Genomic DNA, 15,637 nt, shown 5'->3' with positions numbered 1-15,637 from the left:
ATCCTCCCCGACAACTGCCTTCTAATTCAGTCTTTCAAAGTATCTGCCGGTTCTGGTGCGATGACAGTTTTCTGGCCTGTGATGGCAGCAGGAAGAAGAGGCAGCAGAGGTGGCAGCAGGCAGGCAATGGCCACTACTACAGTGAGCATAGATTCCAAGGACACAGAACGTGAAGACATTCCACCCAACACTGGGGCCCCGCAGGACAAGACCAGGTCAGGTTATCTTCAAATCTGAGGTTTCAGAGGTACCCTCATCTCTCCCTGACATAGGAGTGGTGTGGATGCCGCCTAGGTGAGCTACTTCAAAGACTCTCTTCATCATCCATGCCACCTACGACCCCCAGTGATTCCCTGGGAAGGTTTTACCTCCATGATGGGACTGGATGCCAGGACCTTCTCTTCAATGTTGGTATCACTGGCTGAGCCACCAACCGTGGCAAAATAGCGCATGGCATACTTGGCTGACACCGTCTTCCCTGCTCCAGACTCTCCGCTGACTATGATGGATTGGTTCTTTTCATCCCTGGAAGGGAAAGAGCTCTGGTCAGTCACTGGCTATGGAAAGGTGCTGCGGCCTGCCAGGGACTCCGATGGAGGGGAACCTGGTAAGAGGCATTTCTTGGGGATAGATGTGGATAACTGTGTGAAGTCTGCCCTCCCTCACAGGTCTACATGAGCTCTGAAAATGGGAAGAAGAAAGTAGGTATGAGCAGGGCTTTCCAACAGCAAAAGCTCACCACCACTCAGGAGAAGGACAGTGTGGCCAGCGGCTTACCCTATAGATAGGGATACACTGCCCATTATCCCAAGAATTTACACATGCATCCTTTCATCCTAGTTCCTCCAATAGGCCTATTCTGTGCTACTCAATTCCCTAGAAGTTTTAAGAACAAAGATCTTCTCTTGCATTGAGCCTAGCATGCTGGTGGGATAGATTTGGACATTTCTGTTCACGCAGATGTATTACGTAAAGGGCATGACACCAGCCTCATGTCACAAGTAAAAGGATTGCAACAAAGGGGATTTAGAGACTAAATTCAAGTCAGAAAAAAAAGGATACCTCACACCACATAGACATGACTACAGTTGTTCTTTTAAAATACAAAGTAGGAAAATAGATCAGAAATGAAAATGCATGCTTTTATGTCTCCAAGGAACACAAGCACTCAAAGCAGAGAGGAATGACAACATTTGAGACACAGATTAGGGAGAGAAATTACTTATGATGGCGAACTTTAGTTCACAAAACTACAGGGAAGGTTGGTACTCTACTTCCAATTCCCCACTGTGATAACAGTGCCTGGTACCACATACGTACTCAATATCAGCGAGGGCCCTGTGGACCTACCCCCCCCCCCCCCCCCGTTTCCTAAATGAAGACATACTTAAAACTTAGGACTCCCAGTGCCAGGTGGGTACAGAATAACTGAGAAGGCTCCATGATGGGATACCACGCCTTCCTCGTTATTGAAGCTGTCAGCGTGGATGAAAAACTGCCAACTGTCTCCAGGTCAGGGCCAAAGCAGAGGAACTGGGCAATGGTATGATGATGTAAAGGAACCTGTCCAACTTGAGAGGAACTTCAAAGAGAGGAGAGCCTGGCTGGAGGTGCAAATGCTTGGGAAAATCATGTGAAGGATGGGGGTGGGGTTGAAGAGATTGGACCCATAAGGCAGTCCTCATTAGCATTGGGCATAGAGGTCTCAGCTCACACTCATGGACAATCAAAAAGGGACCCAAGGGACTCTGGAAAGCAGATGCAGAGAAGATGGAGTTGAACATACCTATCTTTAAATCAGCTACCCAACCAGGTAATGAAAACGTATATAGATTCCTTCCTAGCACTTGGGGAATGAAATGTTCCACGTCTTTCTGAGACTCCCCTTCATTCTAAGCCACTGTTGCCCAATCAGTGCTCATTTCCTCTTTCCTCGCACCCATAACAACTTAACACTAAAAGGTAGCCTCCAAACAGACCTGCAATGTGGCTACTTCCCATTTTCATCCATTTATTTATGTATTATTATGTGTCTTTGCCTGCTTTTATGTACAGATACCATATGTGTTCCTGGTGTCTATGGGAGCCAGAAGAGGAGCCCCTGCAGCTGGAGTTACAGATGGCCGAGAGTCACCATGTAGATGCTGGAACCAAACCCAGCAAACACCCTTAGCTGTGGATACCCTCTCTCCAGCCTCCATTTTCATCCTCTTTGTTTTTCTTTACGTTGTCACAACGTCAGGTGTCACCTCTGTCCTCATTACTTCTTTTTACCAAGTCCTTAGAGAACTGATAAGAGGCATGGATATCCAAGATGGCTGGGAACATAGATAGTCCGGCTTTATACCTTAGTGACAGTCACATGGGTCACATCCTTCTTCTGGTGTCCACCCTGAGAGCTCCCTGAGTGTAACAAGAACCAGATTGGGCAGCCACACCCAAGATTTTGGAGTTTTGTTCAGTTTTTATCCCCAAAGAAGAGAATAAATGCAGGATGGGACTGAGTCTCGGTCCTCAGCAGAGAGCCACATACTGTCCCATTTAACAAGGATCCCAGGGAGAAACACATAGAATCAAACAGCTCAGTCGGGGAGGGAACACATGAGTGCTCTGAGGCTTCCTGCTGCAGCATTGCACACAAAGCAAAGGGTTCTGGGTAAAACATCTTACCTGGTAAAGACAAACAAGGCACACAGCCATGATCCTTATCTCTTTTCTCTTTCAATGTCAAGGTGCCAAAGACTTTGCACAGCACCGAGAACAGCTGAGCAAGTACTGCTCAGGGAAGGGAATGATTCATACAAGAGGTGAGACACTTTACGAGTCAAGCAGCCTAGTCCAAAGATACGTGGTCAAGAAGGAAAAACAGGGGCTAGTTTAAGTGACAAGTGTCCAGGAAAAAAAACAGCATCAAAGGAATGAAATAATAAAAACCCAGCAGGGTGAGGAGATGAAAACTAGCCAGGATTTCATCAGAATCACAACTCTCTATCAAAGGTTGAAATACCTTTGCGTTGTTCTGGCAACAAGGCTCAGTCAGTAGAGTGCTCCCTGCACAAGCTGAGGACCTGAGTTTGGATCCTCAGTACCCACATGAGAGGCTGGGTGCAGTGTGCGTACCTGCAATTCCAGCACTGGGGAAGTAGAGACAAGAGCACCCTGAGGCTTGCTGGCCAGCCATTCTAGCTGACAGGTGGGCTTCCAAATTACTGAGAGAGACTGTCTCAAAGAATAAGTTAGAGAGCAATTGAGGCATGTAGCTCACGCCCCCCCCCCCCCCCCACACACACAATTTTTGTATCCGAGTCTTTTCAGAGGACAACTACTAGAAGTAACTGTAAGCTCCCACTTCATCTGGTGACTATCAGGGCAGGTACTGCCATGTATGCTTAAGTCAGATAAACTCACTTCTTAGACCACCCATTCCCTTTGAATACACCGGTGAGGTATGCACACTACCATGTATCCACCCACGAGGATGGTGGGACAATGCCACCTTCAACTTGGTTCTTCCAATGTTAGCTTTCTTCCTGACTCAGAACTGGAATCCAGGATACAGACATCAAAACAGACTTGAATTTGAACCTCAGTTCTATTACTGATGGCTGTCTGACTTTGCATGCGCTTGTTAACTTACCAACCACTTCAGCATCTCTTACAACTGGGATCCCTAAGGCAGAAGATGTTCTGAGTAGCTGCCTTGATTTGGTACCGGCGTCTCACTCCCTTGCCAGATTAAATTTCTAAATCAACGATCTAATTACATTTTTCCCTTTTCAAGAAGTTAAAAAGCTTTCCAGTACTCATCAAATCAAGTCCAGGCTCCTCAGTTCAGCATGTGAACCCCTTTACAATATATAATACTAAAGCCATTAAAAAGTATTGGGCAATATAAAAGAGTATTATAGAGTGTTCTGAGCCCTGATTCTGCCCCTAACAGGCTCTGCAAGCCACTTGATTATGCTACAGAAGAAAATCTGTACACTGAATATCTGCTAGATCATATGATAGCTTTGTGAGTTAGCTACAACGGACCACTTAGTTTATAAAGAGCACATACCTTCCCCAGCACTGCATCCAGGGTACTCTCTCAACTGAAGTTCCTTCAGAACAGACCCTTTGGGAGTCATCCTGACTTCCTATCCTGGGCATCTCAGAGAATGTAATTTCTCATCTCTTGAAGTCTAGTGTCATTTGTATTGTTCCGCTTTTAATATGCTGCCACCTTTCACGTGACACTGCCTGCAGTTCCTGCCGCATGACTTCCATCTGCCTCCTTCCTCTGGCATTCTGTCTTCTCATCTCTAAATAAGAAAGCTGCAACATGGGTTCCTATGATAAGTCTCTCCATTTTCGACATTCAATCATTCTACAACTAATACATTAATAGGAGCAGTGGGTAAGGAAATGATTAGATTCCAATTCCAGTCATTTGGGGATGGGCATGGGGATACATGGATAAATATAGACTCCTACCCAACATCCTTTAACAAATACAACCAATGTTGGCTTCAGCTATTCATCCCACTTATAGAGATGATCTAGATGGTGACTTGAGTCAGTCCGCTCTTTAATAAATCTTTTTCATTTAAGCGCAGTAAAATTCCCTTTGGAGAAGGCAAACCATGGCCAAGAATCTACTGCCGAGTTGTTATCTGGAGTCTAAGCTGTCTCTGGGATGGTGTTCACTACTGCAGACAGAAAATACCCAGAGAGGTCTGTGCCTCACGCCAGAGCAGAGGGTTCTGAGATGAGTAGCTCCTGACAAAGGCCTGACACCAACACCTCCATCCTGCCTCTAGTCACAACTCACCCCAGGCCCCCTTCCTGGACACCTGGGAGGTAAGACTTGCCTTCAAGACCCTCTAAGTTTTCTTTTACATTTCCCACCACAGCACTTTAAACTGAGACTAGGGAAGGTCTCTGACCACCATTAAGGTGGGTACAGAACACGGCACATGGGGTTGCTGAGACATGCTCATCCTATGTCAAGGTCAGCCAAAGAACAGTTGGGAAGTTTGTTTTCAATCCCCTGCAGAAGGGTTGTTTCATTTGGGCTTCATACAGAGTAATTTGTCACCCGTGGTCTCCCAGTCAGCAACATGCATACAGGAGCCTACTTGTGTCGTCTCTGAGCTCAGAGACCTGAGGTCTGACTCACAAGCAGCCGGCCTGGCTGTGACGTGGGGCCAGGTGTCCCGCCCACACTTACGCGGCACCTTTGACATCTCCTATCCTCCCACCCAATGGTCTGCCAGCCACGTCAGTCAACATGTGTGGCGCCCATCTAAGCATTCCCAGGCACTGGCCTTAAATCCTCAGCACCCCTGATACCAAGAATTAGGGGGCCTAACTAGAAAGAGAACGCCATGCCAATCCTAACACCTAACTGAGGTGTTATGTTTACCTCAGTCAAGCTCCCTGGACCCTAAATCTTGGGCACTACCCTGAGTCAATGGTAGCTGTCCTTGTGTGATGTAGATATAGTCAATGGAGAAAACTGGACAGAAGAGCCGGGCTGCCTAGGCCTTGAGCCCAATGGGGTGTGGCTCTTTCTTAGAGGCAGAAGGGTGTTACTGGAAGGCTTAACAGCAAGGAGCAGATACAGCCTCATTGGTTTTCAGAAAGTCATGTGAGAAGGACATGTTAAAGTGTGATGATTGCCCTGCAGGCTATACAGAAGGGAGAGAAAAACCATCCAGGAAGACACAAGAGTGAGACTTCATTCAGATTTCATTGTAACCGGGGCTAAACTAGGACTTCTACAGTCTGTTCCAGATAATTTTACTTTGGCTATATTCAAGTGTAGCACAAGTTTTGAAAAAAGTATTCAGGTAGAAGTTAACTCAATCCCAAGTGCACAGCAATTTAAGACATGCTTACATTGAGATTCCTTACAAAGTACATCTGGTTTCTTTCACAAGAAAGGGTACTGTTGACTCAGAGTAGTGCCCAAGATAACACAGAAGTCAGATGTACAATGAAATGTGGCTGAGTCAAGTTTCACTCTTGTCTCTTCGTGGATGGTTTTTCTCTGCCTGTTGGAAAGTCTGCAGGGAAATCACCACACTTTACCATGTCCTTCTCACATGACTTTCTGAAAACCAATTAGGCTGTACCTGCTCCTTGCTGTTAAGCCTTCCAGTAGCATCCTTCTGCCTCTAAGAAAGCCACACTCCACAGGGCTCAAGGCCTAGGCAGCCCAGCTCCTCTGTCCAGTTTTCTCCATTGACTATACCCACACCACACAAGGCTTTGTCCTTCATTCTCTCCTGCTGCGGCAACCTGATGCTTTCCTAGATCAAACTGACTGTCCACTTTTCATTTCAGAGTTCTTAATTGCCTGGTACTCAATCACATCATGCCTCATAACGGCTCATGTATAACTGCCATTTAATTTAATTACTAGCCCATTTACATCATGCCCAAGTGTTTACAAAGCTCTTAGTCATGTATCTCACACTTAATAGTCATAAAATCAACATATCAATCTTCATATTTTAAAGAAGAGAAATTAGAAGCTGAGCATATCCAAGAAATGTGCTCACAGTGCCTGAGCTAGAGATACAGCATGTCAAAACCTGAGCACAGGTTTCTGTATCTGTTCAACCTTCCATGGCCTATGCTGCATCTTCTCTTTGACCATTTCTTTCTAGTGTCATGAAGCAGTGTTAGCAAAGCCAGCCCTAACATGAAATATGAGTCAGGCATCTTCAGCATTGATTGGCTCATGTCAACTCCTCTGCTCAAACACGCCATCTGCAGAGGTCCTTCCCCAAGCACCCCGTCATCATGGCGCTTACTCCGCAATTTACTAAGGTATTATTAATCATCTACCTAATGTCCTTAAACGTAAGTCTCATGATAAGTAATCTCAGATACAAGGACTTGGATGGGTCGTGCAGTGCCTGGACTGTGTTACAAGGACAGCCGGCAGCCTAGTTGCCATATATCGTGGCAAATGCTGGGCTCAGAGCCAGAGCCCCTTAGAGTTGTGCAGTTTCCTGCCTGTAAAACCAAACTGGTTATCCCTGCCCTCATGGATCACTCATGGCCAGAAGAGGGCTAGCCATGAGTAGCATCAGACAGGCACAAACCTAAATGTCTGAACTGGAATCTCTGTGAGGAGATGAAGAAGTGGGAACATCACCTGCTTAGGCTCCTGGTACCCAGCGTGGTTGTAAAGCAGGAAGCAGAGGAAGTCTGGTTTTGCCAAAGCACAGGAAGGACTCGTCAGCTCTGACATGTTGTTAAGCCGTTCTGTTGTCTCCTCCAGAGTGACAAATCATCTACGAACCTGAGCATCAGGATGTGTTCTGTTCAGCCCAGGGACAATCAATCTACTGTTTTGTGCTGTCTACTCTCTAATGATGTTGTCAACACCACCACTGAAACACAGAGCATCTACTATGGCATCAGTGGGAACCACCGTGCCAGAACAGGAACTGACTGGTCCACAATGCTGTCTGAGACAGTACCATGGACAGTGGTATGTGCTGTGAGACTGTGGGAAAAGTCCAGGGAAACTGGGAAAGGATGACTATTTTAAAATGGCAACGTTGTATCCAGTCTGTTATGATAAATTGAAACAATCTGAGACGGAATAGCACACACATATTAATATAAAGCAATAAAAACCTATTGGACAGTGATGAATCTGCACACAGAAAGATTGGTAACGTGTGGGAGAGGATGAATAGAGGAGAGGAAGGTTAGGTTGGAGGTAAAGTTAGGTGAAGGGAGAGAAGGACACAGAAAACTTCAGGGAGGCAGACTGAGGGGTGACCTAAGAGCCACACAGTCACAATCACTTCAACACTAGGGAGCTCTGTCCTAAGATCAGGAGTGACATAAAAGACATTACTGCTGTGAGAAGAGTCTGGGCCAGACGGATGCAGGGAAAACATCTGAGGAGCAACAAGAGATCCAGGACTCACAGAGGAAAGGGCATGGATCCAGAATCTGAAAGGAGGACACTGTGTGAGGGGCCCTGCAGACCTCAGATCCTAGATATGAGGGTGACAACAGTCTGTTCTCAATAATGTCAGCCATGGGCCACTGGCATCCTGCATATCCACACTCTCCCCTCAGGTCCAGCCCAGAAATCAACCCAGTCCATTCAGAAAACCGTCATAAATACACACAGAAAACTGTTAATTTGTGCTTAGCCATCAGAGTCTCAAGTGTGTACTTGAGAAGATGAAAATGGACTTTGGTGTAAAGTGTAAGTACTTAGTGCAATTATCACCCAAAGGCCATTTCCCAGTTCTCTTTCACAGTGGTCCTAGGAGCTCTCTATAAACCACATAGGTGTCACATGATACGTGCAGCAATGACAGGGTGAGTCTGTCTCCACCACATCTGAGAGAACCCCTGAGAGCTCCATCCAGTCCACCTCCCTGACCTGTAAGCAGGGGCAGACTGAGGACCAGTCCTTGTGAATGGGAATGTTTCCATTTCTGTGCTTATAAAGCAAGAGGCTGGATTCTGATCCACCACAGCCTCCTGGTAATTCTTTACTCTGTGGCTCCAGATCCAGGCTGTCATTGAGCTGTGTGGTGCACTCCATGGCCACTTAACAATTATCTGATGATCTGTAAAGCATACTTTGAGACTAAAAAGAAACAAAAACCTGTGGGGTAAGGTGATCATGAGGACCAGGGAAAACATTTGCTGTGACTTTAGGTGTCACAGGTTTGTTATGGTTTGTGTCACTGACTGGTGGTGATGGTGACACATACATGTGACATCTGTAGCTATTTATTTGTTCCTGGACCTAGTTCACAAAGAAAGATATGCTAGAGCAAAACCACCTCTCCTTGGCTAGCCATTCCATTGGAATCCAGATCTAGGGTACTTAAACTCAAAACACAAGCTCTTCCTTATTACCACTAGCTTTCGTTGGCCTACTAACAGAATACAAGAGTCTTCCCTTCCTACAGACTACTTCAGTCCTCTTTTTTTTTTTAAATTAAGAACCTCCCTTTTTCTCATGAATCTCCCACCTACAAGTTACCATTCTCAGATACCTGCTGTGATGGTTAGCTTTTATTATCAACTAGACACAACCTAGAATTACCTGGGAAGAGAGCCTCAGTGAAGAACTGTCTATGTTGGGTTGGCTTGTGGATATATCAGGGAGGGATTGTCTTAAGTTAATTGATGTAGGGAGACCCAGCCCACTATGGGTGGCACCACTCCCTACACAGGGGGTTCTGAACTAAGTAAAAGTAGAGAAATCAAGCCCAGTACCTGAAAGTGAACATGAATGCATTTATTCTCTCTGTTCTTAGCTGTGATGTGACTACCTGAACTAAATTCCTGCCTGGACTTCCCCACAAGGATAGGTTATAATGTGAAATTGTAAGCAGAAGTAATCCCCTGTCCCCCTAAGTGTATCAGGATATTTTATCACAGCAACATATATGAAACTAACCCACCTTCTCAACCCAGAGCTATCCGGAGAGTAACACCTCTGTTGTGTCTGTCCTGTAGGCAAGTAAATGTGAAGACTGAAAGATGCCCCAAAGGTTCTTGTTTAGAGCAGAATTCTTCAGCTCCCCAACCCTTCTGCTCTCTGGAATTCCCGAGGCAGAAATGACAGGGGAACCTTGGGACTTCTCTGAGCTCCTTTCTCTTTTTCTTACATGAAATCAAGACAGCTGGACTGCCTTGGTATTTTTTAATTTTTTTTTTAGAACACATCCTCTAAGCCCTACTCTTAATCATCTCTCTTCTATACTACATCATGGCATAATTCATCTTTGTCAATTTTAACCATGCCCTTACTCCACCCCACCCCCAAATCATTGCTACTGGGAAAACATTTCCAAGGACTCATTGGAATGTGTCTAGACCCTCACCAGTATCTCCCTGATTGAGACATCGTTAGTATTCTGATGCTTTGTGACCTATTCCCAGAGATTAGTCTAGGACAATGATTCTCAACCTGTGGGTCACAACACCTTTGGGTCACATGTCAGATGTCCTACATATCAGATGTTTATATTACAATTCATAACAGTAGCAAAATTACAGTTATGAAATAGCAACAGAAATAATTTTATGGTTGGGGGTCACCACAGCATGAGGAACTGTATTAAAGGGTCACAGCATTAGGAAGGCTGAGAACCACTGTTCTAGACAGAGGTGCTAGGCAGGTGTGAAAAGTGAGGGGGGGCACAGAAAATGGTCATGAGAAACATTAGCCCAGAGAATTCAGGGCACAGCAGGCTGGGAACGGCCTCTGACACCTACAAAGAAAAATCCTTTGCTCACTAGTAGGCAAGTCTAACTTGTAGCCTCGGGGCTACAAGTGCCCATGATAGCTAAGAAATGTAACCTGACACAAAACTGTAAACTTAATTAAAATATTGTGAGATGCCTTTTTGCAACTTAAAAACACCTCAACAACTTGGTTCTCGAGCATAAGCTGACAACGGCACACCATGCAGTCCAAAGGCCAGACACACTGCTGAGATTCTCCAGTCTGGGTGTACATGGCCAGCACAGTGGTGCTTAGGGTGGCCTTACATCAGACCAGCAGAGTAACAATCTGCTACAGGCTGAGACCTGGAGATGGACTTTTAAATTCCACAAGGGACTCCTCTGTTCTGCCACAACACTGGTTCTGCTGGGTTAGGAACTACTTCCTGCTTGAGCAGCAGTTCTCGACCTTCCTGATGCTGCGACCCTTTACTACAGTTCCTCATGTTGTGATGATCCCCAACCATAAAATTATTTTCATGGCTACTTCATAACTGCAATTTTGCTACTGTTATGAATCATGATGTAAATATCTGATATGCAGATGGTCTTAGACGACCCCTCTGAAAGGCTCATTTGAGGGGGCCTGACCTACAGGTTGAGAACCACTGTGCTAGAGCTCTGTTAAATCAGCTGCTGCATGAATATGCTCAGGCAAGTGTAGCAATTCAGACGTCTTGTAACTTCCGTCTGGTCTGTTACCCTGTACCCAGTGTAACACAGCTTTAAAAACTGGCTGGAGGAGACTAAACAGTCCTTACTGGAGAATGCAGTAACTGCTCCTCCCAGGTCAGAGGACAGGCACCATTACTTTTCATTCTGTGCTCCAGCGAAAGGCTTAGGACTCACCTAGAAAATCAAGCAGTTTCCTCATCAGCTGGATTTATACTCTTGAATTTCTGAGTTGGGAAAGCAGTACAGCTGGACACTTTTGAAGTCAGAGAAATCAAATGCAACCAGGTCTGGTGGTACAACCTATCACCCCAGCCTGATGTTAACCAGGCCTGGTTATTTTAGGGGGTCCACTCTATAGGCTCTGGGACTAGCTGGAGAGAATCAGTGCTTATGGGCCCCTCCATCCCCCTCATGCAGCTGCTACAAGGCTCTCACATTTATTTCAAGGTTACATTTTCCTGTCCCCAGTCCCGTAAAAGCAAGAGGCTCCAGACTCATGGACCAGAAACTGTTTCTTCAACCACTGAAATCATTAAGACACAGAAGGCTGGTGGGGGTGGGAGACAGGTGCTTAGCACAAGGTGGTGTCAGGAGCCAAAAAGGCCTGTTCAGGATACAGGACAATGGTTAAACGGTACAGAGCACAAAGACACATTGTGAATAAACTACTCCCGCATGTCTAGTGCGCTGTCGGTACTCAAGTATTGCATGATGAATGAATATATACTGTGGGTGAGAAAAAGAAACCTCCAAATATTGCTTGGCTATGGAAAAGTACTACTGATTAAACCCATTCACGTTAGCTATTTGATTTCTATGACTAAATTATGTAGCACAACGATTATGAATAGCATGAAACCCAATACATGAATGCTAGTGTAGGCTTCATTCAACTGCCGAGATAAGATGTTCCATCTTCTGAGTTACCTCTACAATTTTATACATGCAATAGAGTTCTCTCTCCAGGAACAGATGCACACCCCTGCAACATAGGGAAGCCTCGGGACTTTCACCTACAGCACAGCATTCCAGCCCCCCTCCCTGAAAAAACCCGAGTGTTCTAGAGGCAGATGAAAGAAAGGTCTCAATTAAGCAAACCGCTCTAAGAAAACAATCAGGAGAAGTGAACAAGGAGGGTTCATGCTGAGCAAGTACTTGAACCTCATTTCTCAGGGACTTACTGGGTCAGAGTTGGGAACTAAGGTTCCAATAGATCCTGCAGATGGGATGTGATGTGATGGAGGACAGATAACTCTCCTCTCCTTGGAGAAAACCCAAGCTAGAGACGCTGGTGGCACCTCTGCGAGGCTTACAGGAAGAGGTTTGGGGTCCACATGGTCTCCATGTTCTGCCAACAGACTGCACAGTAAGAGCACTACACCTCTCTCCCTCCAGCAGGGGCTTGGGGTAGACGGAAGTGTCTCAGCATTCTCAGAACACAGAACTAGGGGGCGAAGGGCAGCAGCGTTGACTGTTCTTACATCAAGATCCCAAGAGAGGAACCCGCGTCCTCACTGACCACAGGTTATATAGCAGCCGGCGCTTTACTCCAGGAACCCCACTTCTCCAGCTTCATCTCCAGCTTCCACATAGCCCATGCCGCTCTCACTTTGGTTACTTCACCAGCATTAGCACAGGTGAGCGTGATTACGGCATAGGGAAGGATCTTGCCTGACCACACCAAAGGACTTCCTCGGCTGGCTCAATTTGGGTGGTGCAGTCTCTGCCTGTAGGGTGGGTCTGGGTCAGAATTCCACTGTGTTCTGTGCTGCGGAGCCTCAGCAGGGACCTGCAGATCCCATGGCTCAGACTAACATACAAGGCTGCCTATAGCAAAGTGCATATAACTGTGGGAACCCAGGGAATGCCATGTGAGATGTGAAGGTTTGAGAGGTCCAGGATAGAATAAAGAGATATAAAGAGCCAGAAGGAGATGAGAAATCAACCTGACCAGGCAAGCTTAAGTCATCATCCAAGAAGAACTAGTTAGTACCAATGCACATCACAAGCGACCTGTAGTCTGTTCTGAGTAACACAAAACCCACATGCTCCAACCAAACAGGACTGCTGATGTTGGTTATTCATCCTGCACTTTTTTCTTACATCTTCCTTCATATGAAAGTTCTCCCCAAATTCTCCCTTCTCTACCTCCTTCCTCTGCTTGCTTACCTATCCCCTTGAGGCTGAAACAAAGATCATCTTTGGAACTCCATGATTAAAATTCTCCTAAAAGTGGCTATTTCTCCCTCTAGGGGGCCACCCTCTACAGCTGCTTCTTTTCTCACTTCTAAGTGAAGAGTCGAGAGCCACACAAAGTTGAGGAACCCAAACCAGACATCTTAAGTCCAGCATTCTTTCCTCTCACCATGCCAAGGTCCTTTAACTACATATGCATCTGACCTCAAAATGCATCTCTGGGAAATGTCTGCTTCAGACCAAGGCATTCAAAGCAGGCACAGTCAGCCTGAAAGCTTGGTTGATAATTCCTGTAATGGCACAGCTCAAAGCAGGCATACAACCCACATCAGACCTATTCATCAACAGTGCTCACTTAGTCACTGGTCTCGTTGGTACAATGTCCCAAGTCTGTGGATCCTATAACACAAATGAATTCTATCCATAAAGTCTCTAAAGTCATCCGAGTCCTCAAAGGGCTCCCTTTAATGAGCTAGATGAGACCCAGTAATAGGAAGCAATCAATCATTTCTTAGGCAAGCAGAAAAACTTGCCGAATCTCAGACACTCATCTAACGAAATTAAAACTGAGGTTGTCTTTTCTCACCCACACAAGATCTGGTTAGTATCTGGTGGGTCCCATCTGAAAAATGCTGTCTAGAAGAGCCACCTGCATCTCTCCGCTCTACACAGAGCCCTCCCCACCCACAGCTATCTGAGGTTTGAAGGCAATGAAGACAGGAGAACACCACACAGTCAATAGCTGAACTAGCAGCCTCTGGGTAAAACCAGATAGCCTTATTCAGAGAAAACAAAATCTGCCTATACCTTGCAGAGAAGGAGAGTAGTCAATATCTTGCCTGTAGCCAACATTATCTCTATTGATGAGCCTCTTTATACAACATATACACATGGCTCTGTGCATACATGCCACACACACACACACACACACACACACACACACACTCACGCAGGTGAGCGCATGTGCACACACACACACACACACACACACACACACACACACACACACGCAGGTACATACACAGCCATGAGCTAGCAAGAAAATAGAGTTGGGTAACACAATGCAAAACTCACCATAATCAATATCTATTCTACCACTTAATTTACCCTCAGCTAACATTCCTTCACTCTTTACAGAACAAAGATTTAGTGATTTTGTTGGCAAGATCCTTGTTGCTACTGCCCCCTCCATTGCCAAACCCAGAAGAGTATGTGGCAGGGACTCTTCCCATAGGTTCAAAGTCCAGCTGCCCTTGAAGTAGACAGATGGTTGCTCTGGGTTAGGCATCTAAACGACAGTGGATTCCTCCAGTTCCTTTCTTAAATGTTTTGTGGAAAAGAGTAGTAAGACCACGCCATGTGTAGCACAGCACAAAGAGGGGCCAGCAGCTTCAGCTCATAGACAAGAGGTGAGCTTGCAAAAAGGACAGGGATTTACAAACCTCTGCTAAAGAATGCACCGAAATTAGAGAGCAAATTGACAAGAAGACAAGTCTGGTGAGTCCACAAAAATTCCCCATCTATCCGTGAAAGTAATGAGGCTATTATAGCCCTCCTTCAGAGGATTTGGAGGGACATTTCCAATTTGGATAAAGTAACTCACTTCAAGCCTCAGTTTCCTCAATCAGAAAACCAAGTACCAAAGACATCCCAATCCTGTAATTAGGGCGTGACACACTGGAGGGTGGGATGGGCTAGGATTTGTAGACATCCACCTCTCAGCAGCAGCCCAGATTCGCTCAAACCAGTGGTTCTCAACCTGTGGGTTACGAGCCCATTAGGATCGAATGACCCTTTCACAGGGGTTGCCTAAGACCATCCGAAAACACAGATATTTACATTATGATTCATAACAATAGCAAAATTACAGTTATGAAGTAGTGATGAAATACTTCACTACAACCTGAGGAACTGTATTAAGGAGGGGTTGAACCACGATCTTCAAGTCTCTTCAGAGCATCTTCTTGGATAGTCACAGGTGTAGGCTTTCTTTGTTCATCGAACCCCACCTGAGTAAAACAGCCTATATAAGTTCTTCTCCTCTGAGCAGCCTAATGGGAGCCCTTCCCCGCACAAAGACCCAGGTAACTGTTGTAGAGGAAACTGAATTAACCGTCCTTATACCATGATGATGTAAGCGACAGCACCCGAACCCTGAGAGGATGATGTAGATGAGGACATTCTGGGCATCTGGACATCTGAAGTCAAGAGGAGGAGGGGGAAGAAAGGATGAAGCTCTACCTCTCCCGTGTTGGCTGGATATGCTGCCAAGAATTCATAGTTGTTGACTTTCGTTTCATGGTCTTTGGCTCTGTGAAGTGGGAAGTATGTGTGGTTTGTCTAAACACTGATAAACATATTCTCAAGGGTGGGGGTGGGTGGGTAAGGGCTCAGCTGCTCCAACCATTTGGGAATTCTTCACTAACCATTTGGGCAGAGGAACATCCTGGACTTAGCAACTACAGCCTAACAAAGCAGAGCATTTGTATTCCAATACAGA

The 15,637-nt window shown here is 45.8% G+C and overlaps 1 protein-coding gene across 1 annotated transcript in view; it reads right to left on the bottom strand.

Moving 5' to 3' along the window:
* Positions 1-15,637, bottom strand: part of Myo5b (myosin VB) — a 213,827-nt gene that overhangs the window by 137,476 nt on the left and 60,714 nt on the right. Inside the window, exon 5 of the mRNA XM_059246817.1 lies at positions 369-525. Within this exon, the coding sequence (XP_059102800.1) occupies positions 369-525 (157 nt within the window). The remainder of the gene's footprint in view (positions 1-368; positions 526-15,637) is intronic.

Source organism: Peromyscus eremicus, chromosome 19 (genome assembly GCF_949786415.1).
Source record: "Peromyscus eremicus chromosome 19, PerEre_H2_v1, whole genome shotgun sequence".
Lineage (NCBI taxonomy): Eukaryota > Metazoa > Chordata > Mammalia > Rodentia > Cricetidae > Peromyscus > Peromyscus eremicus.
The sequence above is the reverse complement of the archived record's forward strand: the minus strand, read 5'-3'. Positions and strand labels throughout refer to the sequence as shown.